A 22,737-nucleotide genomic window follows, 5' to 3' on the forward strand; every position below is an offset into this window, starting at 1 on the left:
ATGGGATGCATCCTCAGTTGCTGAGGGAATTAAGGGTAGAAATTGCAACGGTGCTGGCCGCAATCTTCCAATCCTCCTTAGATACAGGGCTGGTGCCAAAGGACTGGAGGATTGCAAATGTTACACCCTTGTTCAAAAGAGAGGAGAAGGATAAACCTGGCAATTACAGGCCAAGTCAGTTGAACATCGGTGGTGGGGAAACTTTTTGAAACAATAATCCTGCAGAAAATTACCACTTGGACAAGCACGGACTAATAAGAGAGCCAGCATGGATTTGTTAAGGGCAAACCGTGTTTTATTTTTTTCTATCGTGGGATTTGGGCATCGCTGGCAAAGCCAGCATTTATTGCCCATCCCTAATTGCCCTCGAGAAAGTGGTGGCGAGCCGCCTTCTCGAACTGCTGCAGTCCATGTGATGAAGGTACTCCCACAGTGCGGTTAGGGAGGGAGTTCCAGGATTTTGACCCAGCGATGATGAAGGATCGGCGATATACTTCTAAGTCAGGATGGTGGGGAACTTGGAGGTGGTGATGTTCCCATGCGCCTGCTGCCCTTCTCCTTCTAGGTGGTAGAGGTCACGGGTCTGGGAGGTGTTGCTGAAGAAGCTTTGGCGAGTTGCTGCAGTGCATCTTGTAGGTGGTACACACTGCAGCCACGGTGGAGGGAGAGAATGTTTAAGGTGGTGGATGGGGTGCCAATCAAGCGGGCTGCTTTGTCTTGGATGGTGTCGAGCTTCTTGAGTGTTGTTGGAACTGCACTCATCCAGGCAAGTGGAGAGTATTCCATCACACTCCTGACTTGTGCCTTGTAGAGGGTGGAAAGGCTTTGGGAAGTCAGGAGGTGAGACACTTGCCGCAGAATACCCAGCCTCTGACCTGCTCTTGTTGCCACAGTATTTATGTGGCTGGTCCAGTTAAGTTTCTGGTCAATGGTGACCCCCCAGGATATTGATGGTGGCGGCCTCGGTGATGGGAATGCTGTTGAATGTCAAGGGGTGGTGGTTGGACGCTCGCTTGTTGGAGATAGTCATTGCTTGGCACTTCTGTGGTACGAATGTTACCTGACACTTATCAGCCCAAGCCTGAATGTCGTCCAGGTCTTGCTGCATGCGGGCACGGACTGTTTCATTATCTGAGGAGTTGCGAATGGCACTGCACTCATCCAGGCAAGTGGAGAGTATTCCATCACACTCCTGACTTGTGCCTTGTAGAGGGTGGAAAGGCTTTGGGAAGTCAGGAGGTGAGGCACTTGCCGCAGAATACCCAGCCTCTGACCTGCTCATGTGCTAGGTATGACTCCAGCCAGTGGAGAGAACCCCACCGATTCCCATTGACTTCAGTTTTACTAGGGCTCCTTGATGCCACACTCGGTCAAATGCTGCCTTGATGTCAAGGGCAGTCACTCTCACCTCACCTCTGAAATTCAGCTCTTTTGTCCATGTTTGGACCAAGACTGTAATGAGGTCTGGAGCAGAGTGGTCCTGGCAGAACCCAAACTGGGCATCAGTGAGCAGGTTATTGGTGAGTAAGTGCTGCTTGATAGCACTGTCGACGACATCTTTCATCACTTTGCTGATGATTGAGAATAGGCTGATGGGACGGTAATTGGCCGGGTTGGATTTGTCCTGCATTTTGTGGACAGGACATACCTGGGCAGTTTTCCACATTGTCGGGTAGATGCCAGTGTTATAGCTGTACTGGAACAGCTTGGCTAGAGGCATGGCTAGTTCTGGAGCACAAGTCTTCAGCACGACAGCTGGGATGTTGTCTGGGCCCACAGTCTTTGCTGTATCCAGTGCGCTCAGCCGTTTCTTGCTATCACATGGAGTGAGTCGAATTGGCTGAAGACTGGCTTCTGTGGTGGTGGGGATCTCAGGAGGAGGCCGACATAGATCATCCACTCGGCACTTCTGGCTGAAGATGGTTGCAAACGCTTCAGCTTTGTCTTTTGCTTTGGGGAGCACGGTGGCATAGTGGTTAGCACTGTTGCCTCACAGCGCCAGGGACCCGGGTTCGAATCCGGCCTCGGGTGACTGTCTGTGTGGAGTTTGCACATTCTCCCCGTGTTTGCGTGGGTTTCCTCCGGGTGCTCCGGTTTCCTCCCACAGTCCAAAGATGTGCGGGTTAGGTTGATTGGCTATGATAAATTGACCCTTAGTGTTAGGGGGATTAAATACGCGGGGATAGGGTGGGATATGTGTTGGTGTAGGGGTTATGGGGATTGGGTGGGATATGTGTCGGTGCAGGCTCGATGAGCCGAAATGGCCTCTATCTGCACTGTGGGGTTTCTGTGATTTCTGTGACTAGTTCCTGGTTACAGAAACATCCTGAACTCATGTGCTGGGCTCCACCATCATTGAGGATGGGGATATTCATGGAGCCTCCTGCTATCGTTAGTAGTTTAATGGTCCACCACCATTCACGACTGGATGTGGCAGGACTGCAGCGCTTTGATCTGATCCGTTGATTGTGGGATTGCTTAGCTCTGTCTATAGCATGCTGCTTCTGCTTGTTAGCATGCGTGTAATCCTGTGTTGCAGCTGCCCCAGATTGGCACTGCATTTTTAGGTACACCTGGTGCTGCTCCTGGCATGCTCTTCTACACTCATTATTTAACCAGGGTTGGTCCCCTGGCTTGATGGCAATGGTAGAGTGAGGGATATGCCCGGCCATGAGGTTACAGATTGTGGTGGAATACAATTCTGCTGCTGCTGATGGCCCACAGTGCCTCATGGATGCCCAGTTTTGAGCTGCTAGATCTGTTCTGAATCTATCCCATTTAGCACAGTGGTAGTGCCACACAACATGATGGAGAGTGTCCTCAGTGTGAAGACGGGACTTTGATTGAGTTTTTTGATGAGGTAACAGAGAGAGGGTGGATGAAGGCAGTGCAGTTGTTGTTGTGTATATGGACTTTCAAAAGGTGTTGATAAAGTACCACATATTAGGCTTGTTAGCAAAATTGAAGCCCATGGGATCAAAGAAGCAGTAGCAGCATGGATAAAAAATTGGCTACGGGATAGAAAACAGAGTTGTGGTGAATGGCTGTTTTACAGACTGGAGAGAAGTGTAGAGTTCCCCAAAGTTCAGTACTAGGACCACTGCTGTTTCTGATATACAGGAAACTCTTTGGTATCCGGCACCGACGGGACCAGGATGGTGCCGGTTGATTAAAAATTCCGGATGACGGAGAGGGTTATCTACCAAGGCTATTTTTAACAAACAAAAATTAAAAAATCAAGAAATGTGCAGTATACAGTAATTGGGTACTCACCTACAGAATGTTGTGTTAAATGGATGGTGGAAGATGCTTGATTAAGTACAGTACTGCCAGTTGAGGGTAATCCATAACTCTTTACTGTATAAGTTTTGTTTTACTGTTAAGTAATTAAACGACTGCATACAGCACGGGAGAGTCAGACTCCTGTTATTGAGGTGTTCGGACTTCCAACAGCGCCAAGAAGCCGAGTAGTGGCAGTTTGGAGAACTACCCCCACTGACTAACTCGGCCACCGCGGGAGACTCGGACTCGGCAATGTTGTATCCGTGTGTTAATGGAGACACGGAATGCAGGAGTTGGTTTAACAGGTGTTTACTGAACAAAGTCTGGAGGTGAACTAAAAGATACAAGACACTATACAGGCTTATATACCCAAGTGGTCACTACCGGTATTACAGTACACAGGGGCTCTTAAAGGCACATACACCACAATTCCTCCCCTTTTAGATAATTGGTACATAACATTTTAAGTAATCATTAATTAACATGTTTACAAGAACAATAATCTACACATTTGCTGCAGTTAATCAATTATAAGTCAGTCTCTCTGGAGGCTTCCTGACTCGGTCCGGATAACGCCTCGGTGGTGTAGCAGTTTTCGGTGGTGTAGTAGGTTCTTTTGGCAAGGTCGATTCGGCTTGAATGCCAGTGTCGGGTTCATCTGGTTCCAGTATCACCGGATCGGAGGTAGATACTATGGGTATCTCTGCTTCATCATTAGGCGTATAGAGTTGTGGGGTAGGTTGTCCCTTTTCGGATGACTATGATCTGGTCAGCATGGCGCCTTATTATACTTTCTCCAATATCCACGGTATACATCAGCGGTCCTAGTCGTGTGCAAATAGTTCCAGGCTGCCATTTCTCGGTACGGTAGTCCCGGGCCAAAACTTGTTGACCTATCTGGAAGGTTCTAGTTGGCCTTTCATTCATGCCTTGAAATTGCCGGTTCTCTACGTCCCTTCTGATGTTTGGCTTGATCAAATACAGCCGGCATCTTAGTCTTCGATTGAAAAACATCATGGCGGGGGTTTGGTTTGTAACCACATGTGCTGCATTCCTGTGCGCAAACAAGAAGTTATCTTCCTTATGTTGTAGATTTATGTCTTCATTACCCATGGCCTTTATGGCCTTCTTGAAGGTCTGGACAAACCTTTCAGCTAATCCATTGGTGGCGGGATGGTATGGGGCGGACGTGTAGTGCTTAACCCCATTGTTTTTTTAAGAACTTCCTGAATTCTTCGGACACAAATTGCGGTCCATTGTCAGAACAGATCTGTTCAGGCAGCCCATTCCTGGCAAATATGGTCCTTAATACTGTGATGGTTTTTTCCGTGGTGGTGGAGGACATCTTTATTACCTCCGGCCACTTGGAGTGTGCATCAACCGCGATTAAGAACATTGAGTCCATAAATGGACCAGCAAAGTCGATATGTACCCTTTGCCATGGAGATGAGGGCCACTCCCATGGATGTAGAGGGGCTTGTGGTGGGGCGTTTTGGACCTTCTGGCATCCTAGACAGCCCTTGGTCATTTCTTCGATGTCTCCATCGATACCTGGCCACCACACAAACGCTCGGGCTAGGTTCTTCATTTTCACTCCACCCAGATGCCCCTCGTGAAGCTCCTTTAGCACTTTATCCTGGAGTTTGGGTGGAATCACCACTCTGGATCCACACATCAAGGTTCCTCGGCACACTGACAGCTGTTCTCTTCTTTGCGAGAATGCTGGCAACAGTGGTTCGCCATGTGCTGGCCATCCCTTCACCGTTAAATCGTAGACTCGTGAGAGAGTCGGGTCATTTCTCGTTTCCTTTTCAATGGTAGAATTTGTTACTGGTAGACATTCCACTATGGTTGAGTGGAACATCTCCACTGGGTCCACTGTAGGTGCCTCTTCTACCGTTGGCAATGGTAGGCGCGATAAACCATCAGCATTCCCATGCTGTTTTGATCCTTAGTATTCTATGTCATATTGGTGTGCCCCTAGGAAAAGGGACCACCTCTGTAGCCTTTGCGCTGTCATAATGGGAACGCCCTTTTTAGGGTTGAATATGGAGACGAGGGGTTGATGGTCAGTCAACAAGGTAAATTTTTGTCCGTGTAGGTAATGGTTGAATTTCTTCACTCCCCACACCAGGCTGAGTGCTTCCCTGTCGATCTGGGCATAGTTACGCTCAGCTGAGTTCAATGAGCGTGACGCAAAAGCTATCGGCCGCTCCGAGCCATCAGGGAATCTATGCGATAATACCGCTCCTATGCCGTAAGGGGATGCATCGCACGCCAGTCTGATTGGCAGTGATGGGTTGTAATGAGCCAACACTTCCTTGGACGTGATCAAGCCTTTGCATTTATGGAAGGCACGTTTACAGTCTTTGCTCCATTTCCAGATTACTCCCGTTTGTAGCAGTGCGTTAAGAGGGTGCAGAACAGTTGACAAGTTCGGTAAAAATGATAGCAATTTATCAATCCCAGGAACGACCTTAATTGTGAGACATTTTCAGGTGCTGGGGCTTTTATGACCGCTTCAATTTTTTCAGCTGACTTTTGCAACCCTTCTTCGTTAAATATATTGTGGCCATATAATTATTTCTGGAAAAATTCGCACTTGGGGCGATTTGCTCGTAGGCCCCGTTCTCTCAGCCTAGTGAGCACCTGCTCCAAATTGGCACGGTGCTCGTTGTCGTTTTCTCCTGTTACAAGGATGTCGTCTAGGTAGCATTGAGTCCCTGGAATCCCTTGCAGGACTTGCTCCATAGCTCTTTGCCAGATAGCTGGAGCTGATGCTACTCCGAAAACCAGTCGATTGTACTGGTACAGGCCTTTGTGTGTGTTTATCGTGAGATACTTTTTAGAGGTCTCCTCAACCTCCATCTGTAGATATGCCTGTGCCAAGTCAATTTTGGTGAAACGTTTCCCTCCGGATAGTGAGGCGAAAATATCTTCTATCCTCGGAAGAGGATACTGTACCGTGTGAAGGACTGGGTTTACAGTCACCTTGAAGTCCCCACAGATGCGAATTTTTCTCTGTTCTTCAGATTTATTATTCAACGTTTTCTTCATGACCGGGACGATGGGTGTTGCCCACTCGCTCCAATTTACCTTGGATAACACGCCTGCCTTTTCCAAATTCTCCAGCTCTGCCTCGACTGCTGGACGAATTGCGTATGGCACCGGCCTTGCCTTAAAAAACTTGGGAATTGCCGCATCTTCCACTTTTATTGAGGCGGTGACGCCTTTCAAGGTTCCTAGTTCCTGTTGAAACACTTCTTTGGCGTTGGCCAAGATGTCTTTTAATCGTTCAGGTATGACGTCATCATCATTTTTTTTCTTACTGGTCACCGTCAGTGCCTGAATGGAGTGTCAGTCTAAACGTATCTTCCTGATCCATTCACGTCCCAACAGCGGTGGACCACCATCTTGCAGAATGTATAAATACAACTTCTGTATTTCCTTGCCGTTGTATACAACAGGCACCCTTATTTTCCCTCTGGGGTATACTTTCTGCCCCGTATATGTCTTCAAGATAATGGATGTGTCTTTCAAAGGTATATGCGGAAATAGCCGCTCGTAATCCCGTCGACTTATGACGGTCAGAGCTGATCCTGTATCTAGCTCCATTTTAACTGGGGACCCCGCTATCGTGAGGGTAACCCAAATGGTCTGGTAATCTTCTTTGGCAATTACATTATGTAATTTGAGACAGCTTAGTCTCTTGTTTCCGGAGTCGCTATCGCTCTTCTGGTCTCCGGAGCTACTGTCCGTCATCATTTGTACCTTTCTGTACTTTTCCTTATTGATTTTTTTTCTGTCAGTGGATTTTTTGTTTCCAGATCGGCATACACGTGCAATGTGTCCCATCTTTCCGCATTGCCTGCATGCTTTGTCCTTGAACCAGCAGTCCCTCTGGTCATGGGTGGATCTGCCGCAGTGATAACATCTCTCGAAACCCCGTGTCATTTCATGGGTGCCGAAGTCCTGTGGCTTTTGCTGGATCTCTGCAGCTCCTCTTGCTGCTGCTTCGTATGATACAGCCACACTGAAAGCCTTGTCCAGTGTCAAATCTTTCTCAGAAAGTAGCCTTTTCTGTGTTCCTTCACTTAGGAGACCGCAGACGAATTTGTCTCGTAGAGAATCTGCCAGTCCTGCCCCGAATTGGCAGTGCTTTGACAGTTTTCTTAATTCGGTGAGGTAATCAGCGTTACTTTCATTCTTGTGCTGATTCCTCCTGAAGAATTTGAATCGTTCCGCTATCAGCAGCGGTGTTGGGTTTAAGTGCTCCTGTAGGGTATCAACAATCTCCTGAAAATTCTTGTCCATCGGTTTGGCTGGAGTGATTAAGTTTCGTAACAGCCCGTATGTCCTTGCGCCCATCAGATTTAGAAGTACCGATGCCTTTTTATCATCCTCTACTTCATTCGCTGTGCAATATACCTCCACTCTTTCCACATATGTGGTCCAATCCTCTATATCACTATCGAAAGCAGTAATATTGCCAGTTTTAGGCATCCTGAAAATCAAAAATGGCGCCTCCTGTGCTTTCCTTTCTTCCCTGCCGAGAAAAAAATGGCGCCTCCAGCGCTTTCCCGCCGCTGCTGACAACGCTGTTCTCCGCGGTTTTTATTTACAGATATTTTTAATAGTTGGAGACTCGTTCCCACCGGACTCTTTGGGACTTTTCCCTCCCTCTGCTTGGTCCGAACGACGACCTGCTTTGCAGCACTGGCCGTCTCCCGAGTGCTCCACCCTCCGTCTTCCGACTCGCTGCTCGGCCCCGCTGCAGAGCCACCCGATCGAGCCCCAGCCCGCCGACCAGGAAGGATTAGTGCAGTGCCTGCCACCAGCCCGGCTAGCTGGTGAAACCACAGTTTTTCTTTTTTTTTTTCTTTGACCTTCGTCTGAGGAATCGATCTCCTTGAGGTGCTGCCGAATTGCAGGTAAGTCCGTTTCCAATTCGTCGCCACTGTTGTATCCGTGTGTTAATGGAGACACGGAATGCAGGAGTTGGTTTAACAGGTGTTTACTGAACAAAGTCTGGAGGTGAACTAAAAGATACAAGACACTATACAGGCTTATATACCCGAGTGGTCACTTACCGGTATTACAGTACACAGGGGCTCTTAAAGGTACATACACTACAGGCAACATTGCCGGTTATTGAGGTGTTGTTTTCGGAGTATGAATTTTGCCAGTTAATAGAAAATTCCGGATATTTAGGTGCCGTTTAAACGAGAGTTTCCTGTACATTCATGATTTGGACTTGGGGGTTAACAGGGCATAATTTAAAAATTTGTGGATGACATGAAACTTTGAAGGGTAGTAAACACTGAGGAAGCTAGTAATAGACTTCAAGAGGTGAAATGGGTGGACACATGGCAGATGAAATTCAACGGAGAAAAGTGTGAGGTGATACATTTTGGTAGGAAGAATGAGAGGAGACCATAAACACTAAATGGTACAATTTCAAAGGGGGTGTAAAAAGTGAGACACCTGGGGGTTCTTGTGCACAAACCTCTGAAGTTGGCAGGACAGGTTAACAAAGCAGTTAGTAAAGCATACGGGATCCTGGGGTGTATAAATAGAGGCATAGAGTATAAAAACCAGGAAGTTATGTTAAACCTGTATAAAACACTAGTTCGGCCCCAGCTGGAGAATTGTGCCAATTCTGGGCTCCGCACTTTAGGATAGACACAAAGGCTTTGGAGAGGGTACAGAAGAGATTTACTAGAACGGCTCCAAGGATGAGGGATTAGTTTTGTGGATAGACTAGAGAAGCTGGGGTGGATCTCCTTGGAGCAGAGAGGGCCAAGAGGAGATTTGATAGAGGTACTTAAAATCATGACGGGTTTAGATAGAGTAAATAAAGAGAAACTGTTTCCCGTGGCTGAAGGGTCGATAACCAAAGGGCACAGATTTAAGGTGATTGACAGAAGAGCCAGAGGTGACATGAAGAAAAAACTTTTTTTTTTAAGCCAACGAGAGGTTAGGATTTGGCATGCACTGCCTGATGGGGTGGTGGATACAGATTCAATAGTCGCCTTCAAAGGGGAATTGGATAAATACTTTGAGAAAAATTGCAGGAATATGGAAAGAGCGAGGGAGTGGGACTAACTAGATTGCTCTTCGAAAGAGCTGGCACAGACACGATGGGCCGAATGGCCTCCGTCTGTGCTGTACTACTCTATTCTATGATTCTCTCTCTTATATATATATAATATATAAGATATAATCTTGTGGAATGAGTGGTAATCCACTGCAGTGGATTGAGAATTAGCTGAATGCCCATCAGCAGAAAGTGGTTGTTAATGGATTTGGATCTACTCGAGTTACCAGCGGTGTCCTGTAGGGACCAGTAGGAACTTTCCCATTGACTGTGGTCATTAATGATCTGGATGGTATCAAGATACATGCTAAGTTAGGACTGCAGAGGATACGCAACTCCTACAAGCAGATCTAGATGTGCTGGGGGAATGGGCCAGTGTTTGGCAAATTATTTTTAAAAGTAGAAAAATGTAGTGTCATGCACATGGGCAGGTCAAATCCTAAACATACATATACCTCACAAGGAAAAACATTAAAGTCAGTGGTGAAAGAAAATGATCTGGGTGTTTTAGTGCATCAATCTCAAGGTCCATGACCAATGCCGTGATGCCATAGCTAAAGTGCACAGGGTCCTAGGGTGTATTCACAGGACAATTCACTATATAAAAAAAACATTCCATTTGTCCTTGTACAAGACCTTATTTGGCCTCAGTTAGAATACAGTGCCCAGCTCATATGGTGAACTTTGGAAAGGGTGCAGAGCAGGACCTCAAGATCAATTCCCAATTTTAGTTACCCAGATAGGCTCAACAAGCTGGGTCTCTATACTTTACAGAAGCGTAGACTTGGGGGTGATTTGATTGAGCTTGATTTTTTTAAAATGAAGGGACTACATTGTCAACTGAATAGGTTAGGGAGGACAAAGGGGCATGCTTACAAGTTATGTTAAGCGCCAAACTAGGTTGAATGTTAGGCGGTTCTTCTTTCCCCCCGGGAACAGCGGACCGCTGGAACAGGTTGCTGGCTCGTGCAGCAAATGCTGACTCACCATCTTCCTTCAAGCGAGAGGTGGACCTGTTTCTGGCTGGGGTGGAGAATACCTTGTACAAGAGGTAGCACGGTGGCATAGTGGTTAGCACTGTTGCCTCACAGCACCAGGGACCCGGGTTCAAATCCGGCCTCGGGTGACTGTGCAAACTCCACACAGACATTCTCCCTGTGTTTGCGTGGGTTTCCTCCGGGTGCTCTGGTTTCCTCCCACAGTCCAAAGATGTGCGGGTTAGGTTGATTGGCTATGATAAATGGACCCTTAGTGTTAGGGGGATTAAATACGTGGGGTTACGGGGATAGGGTGGGATATGTGTTGGTGTAGGGGTTACGGGGATCGGGTGGGATGTGTGTCGGTGCAGGCTCGATGGGCCGAAATGGCCTCTATCTGCACTGTGGGGTTTCTGTGAGGTAGGCATCCTATAACATAAATCAGGGCCAATTTAATCTCCTGGACTAGTTTCGATCACCTAAGAGGGCCAGAGAGGAATTCTTCAGTTTTTCTAATTGGCCTGGTTTTTAACTTCATCCATCTCCTAGGAGATAACATGGCTCCAGGTGGGTTGGGAGTGTATATATTGTGCAAAAGGCATCAAAACAGTACAGGACAGACTGCAATGACCAGGAGGTCTTTTCCTGTCCGTCATTTTCATAAACTCTCAAATTTCCACCCCTGCCACAGCCCTGAAACGACCCTAATCAGTCACAAGTGAAATCCAAACTGTAACCGTGGTGCACAATCCCTTCCTCATCCTGCTCGACCTGTCTGCCACCGTATAACACGTTTGACCACACCACACCACCCTCCTCCAATGCCTCTCCTCCGTTTTCCAGCTGAGTGGGATTGCCCTCGCCTGGTTCAAACCTTATCTATCCAGTCATAGCTAGAGAATCTCTTGCAATGGCTTTTCTTCCCACTCAGTTACCTCTACAGTCCTCCCAACCTTGGCCCCATCTCATTTCTCATCTACATGCTGCCCTCGGCAACATGATCCGAAAACACGTCGGGTTCCACATGTATGCGGACGACACCAGCTCTACTTCAGCAACACCTTTCTCGACCCCTCCACTGCCTCTGTATTGTCAAACTGCTTGTCCGATATCCAGTCCTGGATGAGGAGAAATTTCCTCCGATTAAACAATCGGAAAGACTGATGCCATTGTCTTGGACCCAGCCGCAAACTCCGTTCCCTAGCCACCAATTCCACCCCCCTTCTTGGCCACGGTCTCAGGCTGAACCAAACTGTTTGCAACCTCTGCGTCCCGTGTGATCAAGCGGAGTTTCCGAACCCACGTCATCTCCATCATAAAGACAGCCTACTTCTACCTCCGTAATATTGTGCGTCTGCGCTCCCCCCCCCGCCCCCGACTATCTGATGCTGAAACCCACATCCATGCTTTCATTACCTCCAGACTCGATTATTCCATTTAGTTTGTATGCTTCCAAGGGAGTGCAGTGAAGATTCACCAGACTGATACCTGGGATGGCAGGAATGACGTACGAGGAGAGATTGGGTCGATTGGGCTTATACTCGCTGGAGTTTAGAAGAATGAGAGGGGATCTCATTGAAACTTATAAAATTCTAACAGGACTGGACAGACTAGATGCGGGAAGGATGTTTCCGATGGTGGGTGTGTCCAGAACCAGAGGTCACAGTCTAAGGATAAGGGGTAAGCCATTTAGGACTGAGATGAGGAGGAATTTCTTCACCCAGAGAGGATAAGGGGTAAGACATTTAGGACTGAGATGAGGAGGAATTACTTCACCCAGAGAGTGGTGAACCTGTGGAATTCTCTACCACAGAAGGCAGCGGAGGCCAATTCATTAAATATATTCAAGAAGGAGTTAGATATATTTCTTAAGGCTAAAGGGATCGAGGGATATGGGGAGAAAGCAGGGACAGGGTACTGAATTTGGATGATCAGCCATGATCGCATTGAATGGCGGAGCAGGCTCGAGGGGCCGAATGGCCTACTCCTGCTCCTATCTTCTATGTTTCTATTCCTCAGATTGCACATGCACATTTTCAACATGAGCACTGCTGCGAGTCAGACTGCCTGCTGGATTCATTGAAATCTTAACTGCTTGGTCAGCATGAACTTTAGTGAAGTGAAAGCTCTGGGGAACCCTATTATAGAGACAAATTTATGCAGCTGCGCTTACAGCTCTATTTATTGTTACTTCAGTTCAGAATAGGAACATTTGTCGTCACTGACTAGGATTCTCTACTGCTTTAAATGGCTCTTTTGTTTTCGTGAAACGCTCAATGTACTGGTCATAGCAGTTGACCATCAGTGGTTTTGAAAGCTTCGTGAGAGAGAAAAAAATATAAAAATTAAAGACATCCACGGTTTGGGTGATGACATTCTTGGTAGTCATCAATAAATCTACAGCCAATAGAAATCATTAATTAGTTGCAGTGAAGCAAGATTTAAGGGAGTCAGGCACTCCATACCCAGCAGTCAGTGAACAGATAAAATTCATAGATCACAAGCGACATGTTTGACAGGTAGACCTAGAATTGAATCTCAGGATTTTCAGCTGCTTGAGACAGTGTCACTGGACGGGTAATGGGGCAAGGTAAATTTGAATTCTACAGCAAGTTAAGAAAATGCAAATCAGTTATTGTTTATTAAGCCAATTGTTTCTTGGGTGAGGTGTTTTTAGAGGGGAAAGTTATTGCCTCTCGAGAAATAATAACGCACATATATTCTAGGGCCACAGTTTATGTATTAAAATTAGGGCCAGTTTTTTTTTGTAGGAAGGAGTTTAACGGAAATGCTGCAGTGTATAATTTTTGCAGCTAGTACCAGAACGATTACCAGGACAAACATTCACACAGAATTCACTCGTGAGAAATAGGCCAACATAAAAGTGATACTGAAAGTTTGAGTGAAGATATCCAGTTTTAACACTGCATACATTTTCGATGTAGTGCAATTTTCTAACAGCTAGCAGTAAAAATGGGATGAATGTGTCTGCAGTATAAACAGCCCCAATGATCATTCATCACTTTTCGCAATCTCAAGAGCAGCAATCATATTTACACACTATCCAAAGACATACAACAATCCGAACCAAACGCTTCAATCAAGCTGGGAACAGGAAGTTATTTGTTAAGGGCAGAATTATAAAGCAACCTAAAAAAAATGTCCATTTAAGGTTTAATCAAAGCGTTCATGTATAATATTGCCTTTGTTGATCCAGTGGATTACATGAAAGGTTTAAAAAATTGGTTACATAACTTAAAACCATTCCCACGCCTGTTTTCTCCAACAGTAGAACAGCACTAGTCAAATCTATCCAACAGCAAGAACCACTGAAGCAGCAAGCACTGCAATATGAGCTTTCACCAGTGGTTGATACAAGAGGGGGGAAAGCACCGTAAAAATCTTCATTGGAGACTTTTAAAAGTTTGCACAATGATTTATAAAAGGTATAGAAAAAAGGTTTGATCACAGCTAGCACCTAAATAAAAGGAAAACTAAATTGTAGGAAACAAAAAGGTACTCAAACCAAAGTATTTGTAGTCATTGCAATACAGCTTAGACCATAATGATAACATTTTCAGCGAAATGAATTTTAACTGGCATGGCCCAGCGATGTGGAATGCTGACGAAGCTGCACCATGGAGTTGCAGAATGTGGGTTCACACAATGAACCCGAGTTAAAATTGAGATACAGGAAACTTTGGTTTATCCGGAGGTTGTATGGCCGGAAACCTTGATCTAACGGCAAAAATCGGCAGCCATTTTGTTAGGTTTTTTTTCTTTTTTTTTTCTTCTCCTAGCATTTTTTTTTTATAAACAGTCAGTCTCTGGAAAGTCTCTCTGAAGCTGTTGTTAAGCTACAGAGACGCTTCCAAGGTACGGGCCGACTGTTTACAAGCTGTTGCTAAGCAACAGTGTTTGTTGTCAGATACGGAGATGAAAACCTCCGTATCCTTCAACATTAGCGCTGGTCTGTCCGGAAGTTTTCATAGATCGGCATCACGCCGGTCCCGTCGGTGCCGGATATTGCAAAGTTTCCCGTATGCGCTGTTTCCCCCTTTTTTTTTTTTACTGGGGTGGGGAAGAACAAGAGAAAGTGAACAATAGGTTTGTCTTGTTGTTACACACTCCCTAGAAATCTGTTATAGAGCCATATTAGTTAAGACCTAGGAATATCGCCCTTGCTTGCTCTCTCAACCAGGAAATGTCATGTGTATTGCACAGCAACTTAAAAATGTCACTGCTGGATCATAAGCCCAACATGTCTATGCAGCACAATCTCATGCCGAATATCCACTTCCTGCACTAACCTTCACTGGGAATTACTGCTGAAAATAGTGCCTGACAGCATATGGCCGGTTAGATCTGGAAAGCTGGTTAGAGGGCATACTTAATTGCATGTCAGAACACACATTTATTTGTCTTTGAACAATTCCTTTTAATAAAACACAACTGCACATTTACTGCTACGTTATGAATGGGCAGTCGATGACTAATGCGTGGGTTTGCCAGTTGCACTTGGAAAGATAAAAAGGGTTGAGTTATTCTGTTCTGTCAGCAGCGGACTCACTTTTGTGTGGGTCTTGACAGCTCGGCTTTTAACTGCCATCTGATAAGGAATCTCACCAGCTGGGGCAAGCGGTGGGGAAAGGCTGGCACAGCAGCCCACTTCCAAAACTCGAGTTGCAACCTAAATGCAGCGTTTGTTGTTGAACTTGTACTGCAGCTGTTACTGAAATTAATTCCCACATTTCACATCCCTCGTTAATGCAGAATACACTAGACACACACACTCTCGGCCCACTAACATTACACAAAGAACAATCGTATTAAAAAAACTACCGGCACTGTACATCATTTACCTGCCAGCTCAGGATCCTTCACAACAATATGTGCATTCAACTCCTGCAGCTCTTGGTGAAGCTCATCCAGTTTTTTGTTTGATTTTTTTAACATATTTTCCACATAGGCCAGATTTTTCTTATCAGTTGTGACTTTCTTGAGGTTCTCTGCTCCTTCCTTGATTTTAAGTTCCTTCCGTATTTCTCGCTTGATTGAATCCTTGATTTCATCCAGCCCCTGTTGCACCATGGTGTCCGACAAATCCAGGTTCTGGCTCAGGCCCAGACACTCAGAGACTGGGTGACATCGGCCATCACCCTGTAAACGAACAAGAGTTTTAAAGTAAGCATTTCAGTCTAAGAAACTTTGTTCCGACTTCTGCACACTGGTTGCATTATTAGATTTTTTTTTTAAACTTGAAAAATAAATATTGTGCTAAAACAAGCCATTCCATTGCTCTTAACCAGATAAACCACTTGGCAGTGTATCAAGCGTACATTTGCACACAGTAGTCAGCCATCCAACAAAGGTGCCATATTTCAAACACCATATGGTTAAAAGTGTAAACACTTGTCTAAAGATATACACCAGAAATGTTACAAGTGATCACTTGCCAGAGCAAAAAAGTTCAAATATACTTTTTGATGTTAAGCTAATCTTTTGAAAAAACTTAACTGATCAAAATAAAACACAGGTTGTACTTAATGTAGAGAGAAACTAATACTGTATTTTTAACTACAGGAAACTCTTTTTTTATCCGGCACCGACGGGACCGGCGTGGTGCCGGTTTATCAAAAAGTCCGGATTACAGAGAGGTATAGTAAAAGGTACGAGAGCCCCGTACACGGCCACAGATCCAGGCGTCCCTGTTGCATGGCAACAGGTGCAGGAACCCCGCCACAGATCCAGGTGTCCCTGTTGCATAGCAACAGGTGCAGGAACCCGGGTTACACGGCCACAGGTCCAGGAACGGCCACTAATATGAAGTAAAACTTACCTGAACCTACTCCTGAATTTTGCCCGTTAACAGAGATTTCCGGTTACTTAGGTGCCGGTAAATCGAGAGTTTCCTGTACAAACATCCTACATATCAGTATATACTGATGAGCAGTTTAAATCCTGCTTAACCCAACGCTGAATGACTGATGCAGTGACAGTATTTGTGGACAAACTAGTTAATCTGATTATATAAACAGAAAATGCTGGAAATACTCAGCAGGTCAGGCAGCATCTGTGGAGAGAGAAACAGAGTTAACGTTTCAGGTCGATGGCCTTTTGCCAGAACTTATCTGATAGTTAATCCGATTCTTGGGGAAGCAACATTAGCTAAATTTTAAAATAAGTTCAGATCAAGGAGTGCTGCTGTACCAGTCTTATGCACTTTGCCACAGCTAGAAACAGAAAACATTACTGTGTAGTAGGCTTTCCACTCACACAAGAGTGGCTCCTGTATTAAACACTTACATTTCATCAGAACTGGAGCAGCTTAAAAATCTGTTTTTTGACATGCACTGAGAGCACTACAAAAATGAGGAAAGCCAGAACAGAAGGAAATCAGCATTCCTTTCATCTGGTTGGCCCTGAACAGTGCACGCACAAGAATTTCTGTTCCAAATGCACCCAAAATGGAAAGTGATATACAACGACATCATTGCAACAGGTAATGACAGCAGCTATTAACTACAGATGTTAACTGTTGTGTAGGAGAGAATCAAAGTGGTTTTTTAAAATTTTGCTCAGTTTTTACCTGTTAGTGCCAAACTTTGTGTTAGGCAAGGGTATAAGGGATATGGAGCAAAGGTGGGTCAATGGAGTGGAGGTACAGATCAGCCATGATCTAACGGAATGGGAGAACAGGCTCGAGGGGCTAAATAGTCGACTCCAGTTCCACTACACACGTACAGTAAAATATTCTTATGCCAAATTGTGGGCATTTGCTCCCAACGAGTCCAAATTACTGAAATATAATTTGGATGGGGAACTGGAAACATTCTAAATTTTGGTACAAGTCGACACAAAAAAAGAATTCCATGGGGGTGGGGGCACAATGGACATAAAAGGAACAATGTTGTTTCTGCTAGGTTAGTTTCATGGTTGGGAGCTGCCTTCCAATACCTCATAAGCTATTCTTCATTTGTAAGCCCAGACATTGAGTGGTGGCAGACTATTCGCCTTGGAAGGCTTCACAGCCTAGACTGTACCTGTCCTCGCCTGAAATTTACACGACTCTCTCCTACAATCAAGTGTGGCAAGGCTAGCTGATTTTCTCCTTCTTAGCCCATGGTGTTAAGGCCAATTGTAGCTTCCTAAGGGCTGCCCTGCCTGAAACTAGTGAACTCAGCAGAATGAGAATCAAATCTAGCACCTACAGATGTGTATGATTTAATGGTAAACCAGGTAGTGGGAATATCAGAGCATCTGCAGCAATGACTTCTCTTCTAGTCCCCGCACCATGACCTCTCAAATCCCCCAACAATCTATCTTTGGCCACCGTCTTTTCCCCATCTACATGCTACCTCTTCGTGACATCTGGTTAGCTTCCACATGAACACCAACGACATCCAGTTTTCTCTCTCCACCCCTCCACTGCCTCGGCTGACAAACTGCTTGCCTGACATTCAGTCTTGGATGAGTCACAATTTCCTCTAGCTAAACAGCGGTAAGACCATTGCCACCGATTCCATCCCCCTCCCAGGCTAGTGCCTCAGGCTGAATGCGACTGTTTACAACCTTGGTATCTTACCTCGACCTTGAGCCGAGTTTTCAACCCCATATCCTCTCCATTGCCTATTTCGACCTCCATAACATCGCCAGTGTCGCCTCAGCCTCAGCCCATTTGCTACTGAAACTCTCATCTATGCCTTGGACACCTCCACTCTCAACTGCTCCAATGCTCTCCTGACTGGCCTTCCATCCTCCTCCCTCCATAAACCTCAGCTCATTCAAAACCCTGCTGCCCATAGCAAGTCCCACTCAGCCATCACCCCTGTGCCTGCTGGCCTACACTGGCTCCCATCTAAAATTCACACCCTCATGTTCAAATACCTTTGTTGCCTCTATCTCTGTAACTTCTTCCAGCCCAAACAATCCTCTGAGAAGACGGTGTTCCTCCAACTCTGGCCTTTTGTACAACCCCCATTTCCTTTACCCCATCATTGGTGGACATGCCTTCAGCGGTCTTGGCCACACTCTGGAATTCCCTCCCAAAATCTCCACCTTTTCCTCGTCTCCTTTAAGACCCTCATTAAAATCCACTTCTTTTAAATCAACTCTCCTATATGTCAATTTTTGGCTGATTACACTTTTGTGAAGTACCTTGGAACATTTTTCTACATTCGAAGCACTCAATAGATGCAAGTAGTTGTTTAGTTTCCCTTTCCTTGCCTCCATTTACTTGAGTATGTTTCCACAGTACCTTACGCAACTGCCCAGTTTGATTTATGAACCTCGATACTGTAGTGAGCGCTGGCAGGCTAATTTTGGAAAACATCAAAGCGGAGTCCATTTCTCTCCTTTCCTGGCACCTACACGTGCAAGGGTCAATGTATAATAATCATCAACAGCAATCTTGAACAATTTTCCCTTCACTAATCCAACCACAAGATCAGCTCATTTGAGCTCAACCATTCCAAACAGCAAAACTGCAGGTCCGGCTCTGCTCCGCGCCGCACCTCACTTCTAACAGACTTTTGACGAAGGCTTGCACTTAGAATAGACTCTTGACGAAGGCTTGCACTTAGAATAGACTCTCAGGAAGAAGTGGAAGTGTGAATTATTCTTGGAAAAAACTTCTTCCCAACATCAGTCCTAAATTTGCCCATCACCAGTTTGAATCTATGTCCTACTGACATTGTTTACCTGAAGTAAATGCTCCAGGTTTCGTTTTTCTGTACCATTTAATATTCTTCTTTCAAGGCTAAATAAACCCAGTTTCCCTAATCTTGCCATCGCAGATCATTCTTCCGAGGCTGGGGATCAGCCTGTGGCTCTTCAATGAACTGCCTACAGTGCAGGAATTCTATTCTTGCATCTTGGTGACCGAAATTGGAGAAGGAACTCCAGTGCATGACCTGACCAGAGGACTATACAGTTTCAGCATAACCTCCTCGGACTTAACAACTGATTTGGTAATATAGCTCAATATTTCATTTGCTTTCTTAATTGCTGCTCCACAGTATATTGAGAAGAACTTGCATTTATAAAGCACCTTTAAAAATGGGAAATGTCCCAAGAAGATTTATAAAAAGGAAGAAAGGAGCGGATTTTAAAGGAGTCTTTAAAAAGGTGGAAAGAGGCAGTTAAAAGCAGCATTAATGAAAAAAGAAGGAATCTGCATTTACAGGAAACTTTTTTTTATCCGGCACAGACGGGACCGACGCGGTGCCGGTTCATCAAAAATTCCGGATAACCGAACGCTATAGTAAAAGATAGGGGGAGCCGAGAGCTCCGTATAAAGCAACAAACCCTGTTGCTTAGCAACAAGCGTAGAACAATGGCCACAAGTTCCAAGCGTCTCTGTAGCTTAGCAACAGCTGCAGCCACACCCTTGCACAGCAACAGACGGAGGAAGGCAAATACAATATGAAGTAAAACCTCCTACTGAATTTTTCCGGTTATTTAGGTGCCGGTAAATCGAAAGTTTCCTGTATATACCGTAGCATATTTCATGTCCATAGATGTCCCAAAGAGCTCCACAACCAATGAGAAACACTTGAAATGCAGGGAAATGTGGCAGCCAAACTGTATACAGGAAGTTCTCGCAAACAGCAATGAGGTAAATGACCAGAGAACATGTTTTAGTGATGTTGGTTGAGGGATAAATTTCGGCCAGGACACTGCGAACAGGCTGAATTCCAGAGTGTAGGATTGAGACAGCTGAAGGCTGACGCCAATGGTGAAAGGGGGGGGGGGGGGGGGGGCGGGGAGAGAGAGTATTCGTAAGAAAATGCATAGAGCACGAGATTCAGAGGACAGAAGGCAGGTAGGCTGGAGGAGGTTGGGCGAGTTCATGAAGGGATTTAGAGGAGGAGGATTTTAAATTTGATGCGCTGAGGGGACAGGGAGCCAAGTGCAAGACAGCGAGGGTAAGCGGGACGTATTTTAGGTCAGGATATGAGTGGCAGAGCTCCAAATGCATTGAGTTTACGGAAATTGGAAGTTGAGAGGACTTTGGAGAAATTGTGTTGAGGCGTTGAACATGTGGATAAGGGTTTGAATTGTTCCAGGGTGAGATATGGGTGTAGGCGATGCTGCGAAGGTGGTAATAAGTGGCCTTAGTGACGAATAGCATACAAGACTTGAAGCTCAACTCTGCATTGAACAGGATGGGGAACAAAGAAATAGCAGACCAATTAAATACATACTTTGGTTCTGTCTTCACAAAGGAGGACACAAATAACCTCCCAAAGCTGTCGGGGAACATAGGGTCTAATGACAGGGAGGAACTGATAGAAATCAGTATTTGTAGGGAGATGGTGTTAGGGAAATTGATGGGATTGAAGGCTGATAAATCCCCAGGGCCTGATAGTCTACATCCTAGGGTACTTAAGGAAGTGGCCCTAGAAATAGTAGATGCATTGCAGGTCATCTTCCACAATTCGATAGACTCTGGAACAGTTCCCATGGATTGGAGGGTAGCTAATGTTACCCCACTGTTCAAAAAGGGTGTTAGAGAGAAAACGGGGAATTACAGGCCGGTAAGCCTGACATCGGTAGTGGGGAAAATGCTAGAGTCCATTATAAAGGATGTAATAGTAGAACGCTTGGAAAAAAGTGTGACTGGATCGGACAAAGTCAACATGGATTTACAAAAGGTAAATCGTGCTTGACTAATCTACTGGAATTTTGAGGATGTAACTGGTAAAATAGATAAGGGAGAACCAGTGGATGTGTGTATTTGGATTTTCAAAAGGCTTTCGATAAGGTCCCGCATAAGAGATTAGCGTGTAAAATTAAGGCACATGGGATTGGGGGCAAGGTATTGACTTGGACAGAGAACTGGTTGGCAGACAGAAAGCAAAGAGTTGGAATAAACGGCTCGTTTTCCGAGGGGCAGGCAGTGACTAGTGGGGTACTGCAGGGATCGGTCCTTGGACCCCAGCTATTCACAATATATATTAATGATATGGATGTAATATCTCCAAGTTTGCAGACGACACAAAGCTGGGTGGGCGTGTGTGCTGTGAGGAGGATACCAAGAAACTCCAGTATGATTTGGACAGGTTGGGTGATTGGGCAGAAGCATGACAGATGCAATATAACGTGGATAAATGCGAGGTTATCCACTTTGGTGTCAAAAACAGGAAGGCAGATTATTATCTGAATGGCAATAGACTGGGAGAAGGGGAAGTGCAACGAGACCTGGGTGTCCTTGTGCACCAGTCGCTGAAAGTAAGCATGCAGGTGCAGCAGGCGGTGAAGAAGGCAAATGGTATGTTGGCCTTCGTAGCGAGAGGGTTTGAGTACAGGAACAAGGATGTCTTGCTGCAGTTGTACAGGGCCTTGGTGAGACCACATCTTGAGTACTGTGTGCAGTTTTGGTCGCCTTATCTGAGGAAGGATGTTCTTGCCATGGAGGGAGTGCAGTGAAGATTCACCAGACTGATACCTGGGATGGCAGGAATGACGTATGAGGAAAGATTGGGTCGATTGGGCTTGTACTCGCTGGAGTTTAGAAGAATGAGAGGGGATCTCATTGAAACTTATAAAATTCTAACAGGACTAGACAGACTAGATGCTGGAAGGATGTTCCCGATGGTCGGGGAGTCCAGAACCAGGGGTCACAGTCTAAGGATAAGGAGTAAGCCATTTAGGACAGAGATGAGGAGGAATTTCTTCACCCAGAGAGTGGTGAACCTGTGGAATTCTCTACCACAGAAGGCAGTAGAGGCCAATTCATTAAATATATTCAAGAAGGAGTTGGATATATTTCTTAAGGCTGGGGGATCAGGGGACATGGAGAGAAAGCAAGGACAGGGTACTAAATTTGGACGATCAGCCATGATCTCATTGAATGGCGGAGCAGGCTCGAGGGGCCGAATGGCCTACTCCTGCTCCTATCTTCTATGTTTCTATGATGCTTTGGATCTGCCTGATTTAGCAGCAGAGAGGATAACTGAGTCAATGATAAGGGTGTGGAGCCTTTGTCGATGTTCATTTGGAGTAAACCCTGTTTCATCTACCATTTATAGATGGTCAAGGATGGAATGAGGGAAGTAGCAAAGAGGCAAAGTTTGGTGTTAGTATATGTACGGAGGATAACTCTGTGCCTACAGACGATAAATGCCAAGTAAAGAATCTATTAACACCTCCAGATCTCATTCAACTTCACTTTTAATGAGGCTATCTACATTGTACAGCGTGTGTGCATCCTGCTTATTTTTTCTCTTCCAATAAATGCAATGCCTGATCTATATTAAATTTCATCCATTACTGTTTGTCCATTTATAGATTTTAATCAAACTCCTTTTGTAGGTCCCTGTGTTTGCTGACCTTCACTGGACCCCAGTGAAGCAACACCTCGATTTTAAAATCCTCATC

The 22,737-nt window shown here is 45.4% G+C and overlaps 1 protein-coding gene across 3 annotated transcripts in view; it reads right to left on the bottom strand.

Annotated features, from left to right (window-relative positions):
• The window catches only part of LOC147122351 (serine/threonine-protein kinase N2-like), a 141,683-nt gene that overhangs the window by 61,012 nt on the left and 57,934 nt on the right, over window positions 1–22,737 (bottom strand). For 2 of the 3 annotated variants that reach the window (XR_015077738.1, XM_085983412.1), the window contains exon 2: window positions 15,219–15,516. Coding sequence is in view for 1 of the 3 variants with exons in the window: in XM_085983412.1 (XP_085839538.1) it covers window positions 15,219–15,516 (298 nt within the window). In the remaining 2 variants the exon portion in view is untranslated. Of the gene's footprint in view, window positions 1–15,218; window positions 15,517–22,737 lie in introns of those variants that run through there. The other variant, XM_085983413.1, reaches the window with a different exon arrangement.

This window comes from Somniosus microcephalus, chromosome 3 (assembly GCF_052327205.1).
Source record: "Somniosus microcephalus isolate GS21.2 chromosome 3, FLI_Smic_1.0, whole genome shotgun sequence".
NCBI lineage: Eukaryota > Metazoa > Chordata > Chondrichthyes > Squaliformes > Somniosidae > Somniosus > Somniosus microcephalus.